Source organism: Mercenaria mercenaria, chromosome 7, assembly GCF_021730395.1.
Source record: "Mercenaria mercenaria strain notata chromosome 7, MADL_Memer_1, whole genome shotgun sequence".
In the NCBI taxonomy this organism is placed as follows: Eukaryota; Metazoa; Mollusca; class Bivalvia; order Venerida; family Veneridae; genus Mercenaria; species Mercenaria mercenaria.
This window is the reverse complement of record NC_069367.1, coordinates 66,165,217-66,180,065: the sequence shown is the minus strand read 5'-3', so window position 1 is coordinate 66,180,065 and position 14,849 is coordinate 66,165,217. Positions and strand designations below refer to the sequence as shown.

Below are 14,849 nucleotides of genomic sequence, written 5' to 3'. Positions count from 1 at the left end.
AATGATTTAAACTTATCACATAAAGTAGAAGTCTCAAGTAATGCAATGTAATCCGTTAAAATTCTATCCACTCATCAGATCGCTATTTTATGTTGCCGAAATAAAGCGATATGGATAAAACTTTAATGAAATTAATGTCACATTGCTTAATGTATAAATATTATATAAATGTCGTAGAAAAATATTAATACTTCAATATGCCCGGACATCAAAATTCAGTGACAACAATATACTATGCTTGGTATAATTAATAAATACATGTAACAAAAAACATTCTACGCTTGAGCACCTCGCTCGTATATTAATGTTTCTTAAACATTAAATTCAAAACGATTCTCCATAAATACAATTCGTACAACAAGGACTTTACTATTGAAGCTGGAGGAACCGAATATAGACTCCTTATTGTTTCCCTGAACATAAATTCTGGAAGGCTCGTGAAAAAGTAGAATTTCCTGTATATAAGGCTTCAAAATAGAATTTTCTCCAAAAATAAGTGGAAAAAATGGACTAGACGGCCAAAAAGGTAACACAAACGTCCCAGTACCCTTGCAACAGAATATATGATTTAAAGCCCGTGGGGCTAATGAGACCGGTGGAACACACCAATTGTTATCATTTCCCCAATCTTGAGTAAAGGCATCGACAGCCTCTGTACTAGGTGTCCAAAATAAGGAATTATAACGAGAAACTTTGCAACTGTATTCGTTTGCAAACCTATCTATATCGTGCGGTCCATACATGCTTTCTAAAAAGTCAAAAAATTCTGCGCTAACCCCGTAGTCATCAAGATCAACAATTCTACTATACCTGTCAGCCTCTAAATTCAAATCTCTGCTTATCCATTTCATTTCTAGAGAAATACAATTTCTTGCACAAATAGTAAATATGTTTTCCGCCATATCATGTAAATTACTATTCATACTACCCTTTTCTATTATAGAAACACAGTTTTTGCTATCTGTATGCCACAATACTCTTCTACCTGCTAATTTAGACGAAAAGCTAAGTAAACAGTAATTGATAGCTAACATCTCCCTAAAAGTCGAGCTCTGAGCTTGTTCAAAAAAATTCCAGGGTCTGTGTGCTATAGAATGGTCGCATTCAATATAACCTGCCCCTGCGGAAGCCGAAGCATCCGAATACACTGCCTTGGCCGGTAAAACCTCGGTAAAAAGTGGCTTGCTTAATACACCCGAGAGTACTCGATCCCAGAAATGTAAGCAATGTAAACATTGTGAAATGTTCAAAGCAGAATCCCAGTGACAACGCGATTCTATGATTCTATAAAAACTCTTAGTTTTAAGAAAACACACATTGCCTAAAACAGGAGCCATTGATAAAACTTTTCCTGCAAACTTAGCCAAATGCCTTGGTGTAACTGTAGGATATTTTGAAAAAATATCTTTTAAACAGTCTATAGCACTATCCCTGCGCCTATCAGGTATAATAAAACAGCCGGACTGCAGATTCCAAATGTATCCTAGCCATTCTAGAATCTGGGTAGGTATGAAAATGGATTTTTCAATGTTTATAACAAAACCTGCATTATCAAGTGTTTGCTGAACAAAGTTCGAGTCTCTAAGCGTTAATTCAAAAGAGGCATTAATCCCGAAACCATCATCGAGAAAAAGGAGTGTTCTTAAACCATGGGAACGCCAGAACTTCACTAAAGGCCGCAAAGTCTTACAAAAACATCTAGGGGCACTGGAAAGTCCAAAAGGTAGCACTGAAAAAACCATATAACGTGTTCTACCGTTAACGGGCCAAGAGAATCCAAGATAAGTATGCTGATTGGCTATTATATCGATGTGGTGATAACCACTGGTCAAGTCGTACTTATACATATACCCATGAGGTACGAGAAACTCCTTCGCAACCTTATAATCCTCAAACTTAACCCTTTCTTTTTTAACGTACAGGTTTAAAACACTTAAATCTAAAATAAGACGTTTTTTACCAGATGAATTTGTAGCCACAGATAATGGGCTCACATTGTGCGGCACAAAAGGTACCTCATAAATGCATCTTTTTTCTAGCAAATCAGATAATGCTTTATCTACAAAATCTTTTTCTCTTAAAGCCGATTTGTTATTTTTCATCAAATACATAGGTGGTTCATTTACAAAAGGAATTACATAGCCGTGCTCTATAACAGAAAGTACTTCTTGACTTGGATCTAAAACATTTTTCCAATAATCAAAATTTTTCTTTAGTCTACCTTTGACCGAACCAGCTGTTACATTCACCAAACTTTCTGAATATTCACAAAATCTAATCTGTGAGTCAATGCATTGAAAATCGATGAAATTGTCATTCAAAAATTGTCGATAATTGACGTCAGTGCTAGAAAAAACAGTACCTTCATTGTTGTTTGTAGGAAGGGTCTGACATTTTGGACTCTGTACCACTCCCGACCGTTGCTGGAGTACTTCCGGTGTCTCCTGCCACGTGTCTCGTGCTGCCGTTGAAGTCGTAGGCACATCCGGAAGCCACGTGTCCAGCGATGCCACACTTGTAGCAGACGATGGGTTTTTTAGACTCGAATCTTCCCGCCATGGGAGGTCGTCCTGTTCCGCGTCTATAAGCACGAAAGGACTGCTGCTGAAAATAACTAGCACTAGAAGGGTTATCGTACTTATTATCAGAAGCCTTATTTGATTTCTCAATCTTGGCTCTAGCCCTCTCCTCCGCCTTTCTGATTCGGCGGTCGTCGTCAGAATCACTGGCCACGTCATACATTTCATACTCTTGAATTGTCGCCCACCCGGCCGGCGAACTATCAGCAATGCGTATAATTTTGTTACGGTGCTTTATCTTAGCTCTAGCTTCAGCGATAAATTCTCTAGCCTTGGAACTATCTCTCAGACTGACAGCCTTCTCAATGTTATCAATTACGTCAGCAATTTCGTTATTGAACATAAACTGCTTCCTATTAGCCACGTTCTTCAAATGAATATTATTGTCAAATCTTACTTTTTTGCGTGTAGATTCTGCCACCCACTCGGAGTCCGCATGGAAGTCTCGTTTCAGCTCCCTCAATTTGGTGTCGAAAAAGTCTTTCAATTCATCTACGACTTGGTCTTTCAAAGGCCTCTCCCTTTGCTCTCGCTGTGAAGTGTCTTGGTCGTCTTGAGGCGGGTATTCTTCGCGTGACATAATCTTACATGAGAAATAAATGTGTACTGCCAAATAGTCTTCTCTAGATGGTGAAAAACAAGTTACACTCGGTATATATACCCCACTACACAAACGCATGAAATACACGAGCAAGTTACTGAACTAAAACCAATACCGTAAACCCAGTCATTTTCGTAACGAGAATAATTTTATACAGAGCTACCTCTTTAAGAGGTATACGGTAAACTGCTCTGTCGCAACTTCCGAGGTAGTGCACGTCGCGATAAAAGAAGATCAACAAAGGTGAGTGTCATCATATTTTTTGCATTTTTACAAGCAGTGTATCGAATATCAAAAATCGATTGGGGAATGGTATGCGAGGTAGATATGATTTAACTTTACAGAGAACTTTAAGTTTTCTAATTCATTCTTAATTTTTGGTCGTGGTGATGTTTACCAACAAGCTGATTTAGCAGTAAATTTGACCATTTTGTCATGAAAGCACTTTCTGCTCGTAAAAATGCAACGAATATGATAGACTGGCATCAGTCGTTTGAGTCATTAAGTGTAAAGCACTTGGCCATAAAATCAATCCTCTCTGATACCACTTTCTGAAAATATTTACAATATCTCTTGCCTAAGGACTTATAGTAGTCGCAACTTGACCGCGATGGTTGGCCTTAGGCTGATTATTCATATCGATTATTTCATTCTAGTAATCAAGGGTGCTTAGGGTAGCCATGTATATTTATATTGAATAAGTTTGTATATATTGCAATATCAAAGTACATATACTTACATTTGATCGGTTAAAACTTTAAAATACACTAATTTATATTTACATAAATTTATATTTCCTTTTTTCGTGCAGCTCGTGTTTTACGTACACTCCTTTTCAATAATAGGTTGTGCCTCATTATGTATTATAATGCAAAGGTCAACCATCGGGGTCAAGTTGCGTCCACTATACCAGGCGTGTAAATTGTCCACCTATCATCATGCAATATAGCTGTATTATGACAGTATTACCAGAATGATTTTCACGAAGTTCATGTGAGAGAAAAAAGTAGGTCACTAGGTTGTAGTGGATCTTTAAGAATGATGGGATTTATCAGCAAAGTAAATAAGTCCACTATTGCACGCGTGTTTACTGTAAGATTCCGATTTTCGGTAAATATCAGGTGACTTTCTTCTGGTCAAAATCCACAGAATCCATATCGAAGCCCGCATACACTTGGTTGCAAGCTTGAGGCTTCTTGGCAGGAATGATTGTCCTTATGTATATTGGCATGGCAGTATGTTGTATGACCTGGCCAGTGTGTTGACGCTGAAAATATATAACACGGCAGCAGAAAAAAATCTTTCAAGAAAGTGTTGGGGTGAGGAGGGTGGTTATTTTTGTACACGAAGTGTCGACTTGCCTGTTTGGTTAGATATGTTTGAAGAAATGTACCGGCTTGAAATATAAAACGAACACAACCCGTGCTCGTGCGTGAAATTGATTAACTGAAGCACGTTATGCTATATGGACAGGATTGTAATAACAGTATAAGCATAAATTATACTTTTTGCGTGCCTACTGAAAATTAACCGTTGATTAATTTATATATATATAATTATTTCTCAAGAGAACACAAATTCCCTTTTTTTTTATTTTTATCACAATGTTGACATGAATATAAGAGAAACACTAGAAAACTTTGAAAGGAAACAAGCGACCTATTCTCCCAATTGTATTTTGATATCTAATACATTGTATATAGGTTACGTGAAACTGAAGCTGCAGTAAAGGAAAAATACAACCCCATAGAAAAGCCTTAACAATGTGTTTGAGAGAAATCGTGTTTGTTGAGAGAATAGACGTCAAGAACTAATTAACTTTATATTTGTTTATTTAAATTAAACTAAATGTAGCGGAGGAAAGATAAGAATGTTGACTCTATTACTTTTTACTTTTTATCTTATTTTAGCGCTCGCTGCGAGATCAATAACTTCAATATAATGATTGCTTAATATTGATAAAATACAAAATCATACTCTGTAACCATTTATAAAATAACTTCAAGGGCAAGAAAAACCTGAAAATAAATTGCCATGATTTTGAAGCCTTTCATAACGCTGAAAGACTTTTTGTAATCGAACCACTCGGCCGTTTGAAATAAGAAATAAAGAAAACGGACAATTTTGGATGCAGAAAACTTAAATTGTTTTTACACACTATTGGATTCTTTATTTAGCAAATAACCTTCTGAAAAGATTTCAGAATAAATAAAATATTGTTCCTTGAGCTGAAGATGTAAAAACGTTAAGGCAGATATAGAAAAATGTTTTTGTATGTCTTAGAATATCCAGTATTGTTAATCTTCCTTTATAATAATTTTCACAGGGTCAAATTCCAAAACAGTCTAATACATCATCAATAAAACCAAAATCATTTCGATTTCATGTATCATTATTTTTTTTATATGAATAATTATATTTAGACAAAAATACCTTATAACGTAGTGTGATGAAAAAATAAATCGAAAATGCTCCTGTTTATTAAAAAAACACACACAGCGTTAAATTGTTTGTGATGGTCGTGTATTTAAACGTTTTATTGTCGAACTATTATTTCTATCAGACGAATATGTTCTAAAAGTTTCTAATAAAGTTATACAAGTTAACACACTGACGTGAAATAATCAACACCAGAATTTTCATCCCAGGGCGTCACTGTCATTATTCGTTTGAAAAAATAAAAAATTTAATAAACGTGTGCTATTTATAAGTGTTAACAATTTACATAATAATTTCATCGAATTACCGTTAAATGGCGGGAAAAGCAGATTGTCAGTCAGTATGTATACGATATATGTGCAGTACTTCCAAAATTGCAAGATTTTCAGTCGAAATTTATCCTACCGTAAGAAGTTGGCATTAAGAGCTTTAATTTTGCTTTGTCGCGCAGATAATCGACTTGACCAAACAAACAAACTCAAAACAATTAATAAAGATCCTTACAGCGATATAGTATATTCCGTCCAATACACAATACAGTAGGTTTAACTACTTGGTATCGATTTAGTCTATATGTGCCTGGTTTTGCAGTATCTTAAATCTTTAATGATTTTGACGATTGATTTGTAAATATTCCATTCAGGCTGTAATAACATTTCAAGTATCCAGCACAATCCCTGCAAATAACAATGGAATTCCTGGCGATGAAGGGCATGCGTTCTTGAAACATGACCTTTTGAGGTGGATATTTCTCTTTGTTGTGTTTTTCTTTCGTCCTTTTCACCTAACCGACCACATTGAAGAAAAGAGATAGTATACAGTGAATTGTTTTCAACTGACTGAAGAACATTTTTCAAATGAGATGGTATCGTTTCTAAAGCAGTGCAATCGCTTGTAACATATTGTCTTTTGTTTGTTTTATTTGCCACAAAGGTCCCTTACCGATATAAAAAAACAGCAAATACAGTTACTGCATTTTCGCTGCAAACATACTGCTTATACATGTATAATGAAGATTTTCGGTAGTTTTCCAGATGAATAACATGTTGCTAATGCAGTATAATCTGCACAAATCTCGTGCTTCTTTGCTATGAAACATGTATAAGCAGCATATATTGCAAATATTCTGTATACTGTCTATACTACTGCAATTATAATGCTTTTTTTGCTTTATACTGCAATAACGTGCACAAATAGCTTTTCTTGGACTTAATGAACATCGTTCTAGCAGAAACATGATATACTGCTGTCAAACTGCATAAACATTGACACTTCAAATTTCATACCTGGCAAATATTCTAGAGTTCACCGGTGATTCATGGTTATCAAATATTTAAAAATATTATTTTAAAATATTTCAAAAGTTCACATCTGAAGATTTCAGACAAATAATGTGACTGAATAGTTCATACCCAATACTTCAACCGAAACGGGAAACATAATATAACATTTACTCATCACATATTACTTGAACCCACGCGATCAGTAGATAGCTTAGACTTTGTGTCAGATTGAATTAGAACCGGTGTCAGGTTGAATTAGAATAGGTGTCAGGTTAAATAAAAATCGGTGTCAAGTTGAAATGATACTGAAGGGTGTCTTAAAGTTTATGGACGTCCATGTTTGTCCGTCTGTGGCTTGTTTACATTTTAGCTTCAACACTTAGAGGAAATCTAATCTAAACTTATAAACAATATATGCGGTCGTATAATCTTGTCCTGGTTTGACTGAGGGTCAAATACAACCAGTAACTAAAGAATTATGGTCCTTGATTCATCAATAATGTCGATGTTTACACTCTAGCACAGCTATTTCTTAACCAATTTTACTTATATCTAGAATGCATGTGTATGATCTTGGGATCTTAGTCAAAGTTGTTAAATCTGATTATGAACGAGATCTGAGTTTGAACTTAATTTCTGAATTGTTAAAAAAGTTTCTTTTACTGGTACAGGAACATGTAAATCGTGTTTACTAGGTGACGGGTCTTCTACATTAAAACTTGTTCTATAACTTAAGTCCTTGACATGGCCATTGTTTTAACTTGAGAGTTCTTACTTGAACTGTTCAATAACCGGTTAACCCTTCTCGATAAAAGAATACGATGTGGCCATTTCCTGAGAGTATTTTTTTCCCATTTCTCGCAGTGAATGTTACTCTAGATATGTACACAGGCAGAAGTTTTTCTCGCAGTGAATGTTACTCTAGATATGTAGTATACAGGCAGGAGTTTTCTCGCAGTGAATGTTACTCTAGATATGTATACAGGCAAGAGTTGTATACAGGCAAGAGTTTTCTCGCAGTGAATGTTACTCTAGATATGTATACAGGCAAGCGTTTTCTCGCAGTGAATGTTACTCTAGATATGTATACAGGCTGGTATTTTCTCGCAGTGAATGTTACTCTAGATATGTATACAGGCAGGAGTTTTTCTCGCAGTAGATGTTACTCTAAGTATTCTCGCAGTGAATGTAACTCTAGATATGTATACAGGCTGGAGTTTTCTCGCAGTGAATGTTACTCTAGATATGTATACATATATACAGGCATATGTACATATGTATACAGGCAGGAGTTTTTCTCGCAGTAAATGTTACTCTAAGTTTTCTCGCAGTAAATGTTACTCTAGATATGTATACAGGCAAGAGTTTTCTCGCAGTGAATGTTACTCTAGATATGTATACAGGCTGGAGTTTTCTCGCAGTAAATGTTACTCTAGATATGTATACAGGCAGGAGTTTTCTCGCAGGGAATGTTACACTAGATATGTATACAGGCAGGTGTTTTTCTCGCAGTAAATGTTACTCTAAGTTTTCTTGTAGTGAACGTTACTCTAGATATGTATACAGGCAGGAGTTTTCTCGTAGTGAATGTTACTCTAGATATGTATACAGGCAGGAGTTTTCTTGCATGAATGATGAAATTCTGGTAAATACATCGTTGTTTTTGCATTAACATAAATGATTTTAAAACACTACGTGTGCAAATGTAACTTGTAAATTAAACAGCTCTTAATGCAAAAAAGTAAGTATTAAGGATCAGATTCAGATGTTTAATTTGCTAGCAAATACATGACCATATTAGAGTAACATCATTTGAATGAGGTTGATTCTTTCTTTGGGGGTGGTACGCCAATGATAAGGTAGAGATTTGTTTTCAACAATTTATTTTTCAAACAGCCAAACACTCAACTCTACCTTTTTAATTTGCCGAACTTTCTTAGTATATTGTAAGTTGAAAATCTGTCTGCATTGTATAAATACAATTGATCCGGACGTGCTTTTATCTTCAACAACAACAAAATATGGTATTAATACAGAAATAATATCTTCAATATTGACTGAAATTTTATAGATGATTTTGCAGTTTATTAGATGTACTCTCATATTGCCTGGTATTTCAAAGAGGAGTTTACAGTTTATTAGATGTACTCGTATTGTCCAATACAATTTATGGTATCTGTTTGCATTGTCTGAGTAGAATATTGCTCTTTTTATGTGCACTTTTAGCATTTATTACAATAACATTCCTTTATATTTGATTTCCGAAGAACTAAAGGGATATTTATTGCACTTTCATAGGAATAGGAAGTGGATTCCTGAACTTGTATCGTAAAATATATAGAAGAACAGTCAAAACACCCCCAGCAAAACGTATTTAATAAATGAGAGTGGGATCAGATGACCCAAATGATTACCGATGACATTATATTGTCTGCAAAACAGAACATATTATGTTTACGAAATAAGACATTAGCCGAATATAAGCAACGTAGAACGACAGTTTTATGGTTAAACGGACAAAAGCCAACTAATGACAAAGGGAATTAAAAAGTTTAACTAGAGAGCATTTAACAATTTGTGCTTGGATTTGCAAGTCTTCTTATTCTTGGCATTCACGGATATGCAAGTGAAACAGAGAATGGACAAGTCAAATCATAGAATACAAAATGTCGCGATATTTAGAGGATTTGGACGTGAAGACTATTTTTGCATCTGCATTTAGATTAAAATGTTTGAGAAAAACTGCGCTTTCCCATCAAACATTTTTTTCATAATCTTACAATTTAAAGGAATATAATAATTTATATGAGAAAAGTGTGATGAACTATTTTCCTAACTGACTGATAAACAATTATTCAAACACATTTACCTAATATACCTTTTATACATACCTATATCTTTTATAATATGTCTTGTTTTCTTTTGTCCGCACATTTTTGTTGCAGAAATGATACAAGCATCCAAAAATGAGTCAGCAAGTTTAATTCCCGAGAGTTGCGAATGTTTCCAATGCTGATCAGACTTTCAGTCATACTTCTTTCATCACAATGTCCTCCAATTAAGACTTATGTTGGAAGATTTAAAGAAAATAGCGATATATTCAGAAGAATTCAGTTGTCTTCATCTCTGAATCAGGTTGGGACGTTACGATTTATTTGAGGAGGAAATGCTAGAACTTTATAGTTATCCATGATCACTTGGTAGGTTAACTGGCAGACGTTGTGTAACTGAAATGCTTTGGCATTAAATGATCATAACATTTTGTGTCCACTGAAGTACGTTTAACTGTAATCAAGATGATAAAATGACTTCATGTCTTGTTTAAAGTATCAAGAGGATACAGCCACATTGTTTTGAGACACACTGCATGTTTAATGATTAGTCCTTTTACAGCTGGTTATAACGCTTTTGTATTTGATTGTACGATGACGGGACAGGTTGGAGACTCCATGGTAGCTAGCTCTCAAATCCCCATTTGGTACGGACTGGTTTGTCAAGTGTCCTGTTTCGTCGCGGCCTTAATGGTGTTTTAGTGGTGTTCTTGCTTCTGCATAGTCATTGAGTACACATGTCTACGGCTTCATGGTTTGTTAAAATGTATGCACATGCTCAGTCACTGTGTGTACAGCGCATGCGTCAACCGCGCAAATATAAAATTCAGTGTCTCCAAAATTGATACATTTTTCATCAAAACCGGACAAACTTACTGGAATTATTTTACATCTTTTAACTTTTTAGACACAGATAAACATTTTATCATTCATGATCTCTCGACAAATGCTGCAAAAGGGATAATTTCTAAAATTTGTACTGAGTCTATATCTGGAAAACGCTTGACTTTGTTAGTCAAGCGCTCGTCAGACAGGAGTTATCGTACTCAGCGTTGAGAATTCATCTGCCGACCCTGATCATCTAAACATTGTAAACAATCGGAGTACAGGCTTCTAATTTGCCTCTAGCTATAATATAAATGGACAAAGAGACAATTCACAAACTGGTAATAACCAAAACCCCGCAAAAGTGAGTGATGGTGAGATCTTCACCGGTTTTGAACAAATGTTTTCGGGAAACTCCGAATCATACAATCTGGACTCATTCATAGTCATTGTTTACCATCTGAAACACAGTTTTTACGTTGTGTGGAAATTGATTTCAACTTGACCTCCGATTAACATATAACAACAATTTGAAAGAAAGCTGCACAACAAATAAATATTCTAAAACGAATCTCAGTACATTAAATGGACTTATAATTTTCCATAGCTTCATTTTATCAGACTTTAATTTCCATCATTTACCATGGCATTTCTGTAGTGTTACAAATACTAAACAAGAGGACCATGATGGTCCTGAATCGCTCACCTCTTCCCACATGATCCAGTTTTGAGTATGACATCGTTTTTTCTATTATTTGACATAGTGACCGAGTTTTTGAGCTCATGTGACCCAGTTTTTAACTTGACCTAGATATTATAAAGATAAATATTCTGACCAATTTTCATGAAGATCCATTGAAAAATATGGTCTCTAGAGAGGTCACAAGGTTTTTCTATTATTTGACCTATTGACCTAGTTTTTTAAGGCACGTTACCCAGTTTCTAGCTTGACCTAGATATCATCAAGGTGAACATTCTGACCAATTTTCATGAAGATCCATTCAAAGGTATGGCCTCTAGAGAGGTCACAAGGTTTTTTTATTTCAAGACCTACTGACCTAGTTTTTGATCGCAGTTGACCCAGTTTCAAACTTGACCTAGATATCATCAAGATAAACATTCAGACCAACTTTCATACAGATCCCATGAAAAATATGGCCTCTAGAGAGGTCACAAAGTTTTTTCATTATTTGACCTACTGACCTACTTTTTGATGGCACGTGACCCACTTTCGAACTTGACTTAGGTATCATCAAGGTGAACATTCTGACCAATTTTTATGGAGATCCATTCACAAGTATGGCCTCTAGAGAGGTCACAAGGTTTTTCTATTTTTAGACCTACTGACCTAGTTTTTGACCGCACATGACCCTGTTTCGAATTTGACCTAGATATCATCAAGATGAACATTCAGACCAACTTTCATGAAGATCCATTGAAAAAAATGGCCTTTAGAGAGGTCACAAGGTTTTTCTATTTTTAGACCTACTGACCTAGTTTTTGATTGCACGTGACCCAGTTTCGAATCTGACCTCGATATCATCAAGATGAACATTCATACCAACTTTCATACAGATCCCATGAAAAATATGGCCTTTAGAAAGGTCACAAGGTTTTTCTATTATTTGACCTACTGACCTAGTTTTTGATGGCACGTGACCCACTTTCGAACTTGACCTAGATATCATTAAGGTAAACATTCAGACCAACTTTCATACAGATTCCATGGAAAATATGGCCTCTAGTTAGGTCACAAGGTTTTTCTGTTATTTGACCTACTGACCTAATTTTTGATGGCACGTGACCCAGTTTCAAACTTGACCTAGATATCATCAAGGTGAACATTCTGACAAATTTTCATGAAGATTTCATGAAATATATGGCCTCTAGAGAGGTCACAAGGTTTTTCTATTTTTAGACCTACTGACCAAGTTTTTGATTGCACGTGACCCAGTTTCGAATCTGATCTCGATATCATCAAGATGAACATTCATACCAACTTTCATACAGATCCCATGAAAAATATGGCCTTTAGAAAGGTCACAAGGTTTTTCTATTATTTGACCTACTGACCTAGTTTTTGAAGGCACGTAACCCACTTTCGAACTTGACCTAGATATCATTAAGGTAAACGTTCTGACCAATTTTCATGAAGATCTTGTGAAATGTATGGCCTCTACAAAGGTCACAAGGTTTTTCTATTTTTAGACCTACTGACCTAGTTTTTGATGGCATGTGACCCAGTTTCGAACTTAACCTAGGTATCATTAAGATGAACATTCAGACCAACTTTCATACAGATCCCATGAAAAATATGGCCTTTACAGAGGTCACAAGGTTTTTCATTTATTTGACCTACTGACCTAGTTTTTGAAGGCACGTGACCCAGTTTCGAACTTGACCTAGATATCATAAAGGTGAACGTTCTGACGAACTTTCATGAAGATCTTGTGAAATATATGGCCTCTAGAGAGGTCACAAGGTTTTTCTATTTTTAGACTTACTGACCTAGTTTTTGACCGCACGTGACCCAGTATCGAACTTGACCTAGATTTCATTAAGATGAACATTCTGACCAATTTTCATGAAGATCCATTGAAAATTATGGCCTCTAGAGAGGTCACAAGGTTTTTCTATTTTTAGACCTACTGACCTAGTTTTTGACGGCATGTGACCCAGTTTCGAACTTGACCTAGATATCATCAAGGTGAACATTCTGACCAACTTTCGTAGAGATCTCATGAAAAATGTGACCTCTAGAGAGGTCACAAGCAAAAGTTTACGGACGGACGGACGCACGGACGACGGACACCGCACGATCACAAAAGCTCACCTTGTCACTTTGTGACAGGTGAGCTAAAAAATGAAAAAATACAAGAAAGAGTCTTAAGATTTGTATATGATGATTATATTAGTACTTACGGCCAGCTACTAGTTAAAGCAAAATTACCATCACTGCATGTAAGAAGATAACGAACAATGGCTATAAAAACCTTCAGAAAGAATTTTAAACAATTTGGCACCTCCAGTTTTATCAGACCTAGAAAATAAACGTTCAAATTCATATTATTTTAGATATTCTTATATATTGCAGGTACCTCAGGTCAGTACAATTAAATTTGGTAAGAATAGTTTTAGGTGTGCTGCCCCTGTATTGTGGTACTCGTTACCTGACAAATTGCGGGAAACCAATAATTTTGATGATTTTAAAAATCTTCTATCCTTCTGGTCAGTCAAGGAGTGTACTTGTGTAGCTTGTCGGCAATGCATTGACATGCTTGCTTTTCCCAAGCCCTGCTTGTTTTGTCTGTTTGATTAATCTTGCATGCTTCTCCCAATTCAGTTATAAATTACTATTCTTATTCCAGTCCTTTAGTACATATATCTTGTGCTTCTTTGATTAAATGTTTTTTCTCCAATATCCTTTTTAGCTTTTTGTAACTTATTTTTGCCTTCTTGTTTTAAGTGTGTTTCATGCTTGCCTCCGTAATATAATTATATATATATATGCTTGTTTTATTCCAAACCTGAGATGATCATGCTTATCTGTTTTCCCCAAACCTGGTTTGAAGGGACACGCGTTCTTAGCACATTTTTAGTCTACACATTTGTGTCCGTTTTTCCCTTTCAGTTTCACATTTGTGTCCGTTCTTCCCTTTCAGTTTCTTAACCTTGCGTTCTTAATTAACTTTTAGGCCTCTGGCAAAGTTTAGCATAATCAACTCAATTTTTACTTTTGATTTGTGCTTAATTTTTTAATATATGTTATAGCAGTCGGTTATAAAAGCTGTTCTCGAGCTTATGTTTCTTGTTACGATGTCTTGCTGACTTTAAATAAAACGTGCAGCGACAGTTTTCGCCGAGAGTTATGAAAAAATCGAAACCTTGTTTTTAATACCCGTAATGTGAGTGCTATCACACTCAGTCATATATTTTCTGATAAATGAATATGACTATTTCTGATGTCAATATTTTGCATAGCTATACGTCATGTCGAACAAAACAGTAACTACTGTTGTCATGACGACGACGTGAATGCTAAATAATTAAGAATTGAATATATCCGTTCTGACATATAAAATAAATAAATTTTCATCAATACATCATTGCCCCAAACTTATTTTATATTCCCTAATAAATGTAAACCATAATATATATCAATTTTTAGTAAAAGGATATTATCCAATTTGTTACAATGTATCAGTTAAGCCTTAGCTTAAAAGGTGAAGACGCGCTTTACCAATTGTTTTACCAGAAAATTGATCCCTGATTATATATTAGATACCATTTT

General features: G+C 35.3%; 1 protein-coding gene across 1 annotated transcript; it reads right to left on the bottom strand.

The window, feature by feature from the left end:
* Positions 1 to 311: 311 nt before the first annotated feature.
* LOC128558328 (uncharacterized) lies at positions 312 to 2,111 on the bottom strand. The gene has a single exon (XM_053547254.1). It carries the CDS (start codon positions 2,109 to 2,111, stop codon positions 312 to 314), a length of 1,800 nt encoding a protein of 599 aa, XP_053403229.1.
* Between the last annotated feature and the right edge of the window lie 12,738 nt (positions 2,112 to 14,849).

What these genes read in the sequence shown, in the direction of transcription:
- LOC128558328 (XM_053547254.1), bottom strand. Translation starts at nt 2,111, where the DNA reads ATGTATTTGATGAAAAATAACAAATCGGCTTTAAGAGAAAAAGATTTT.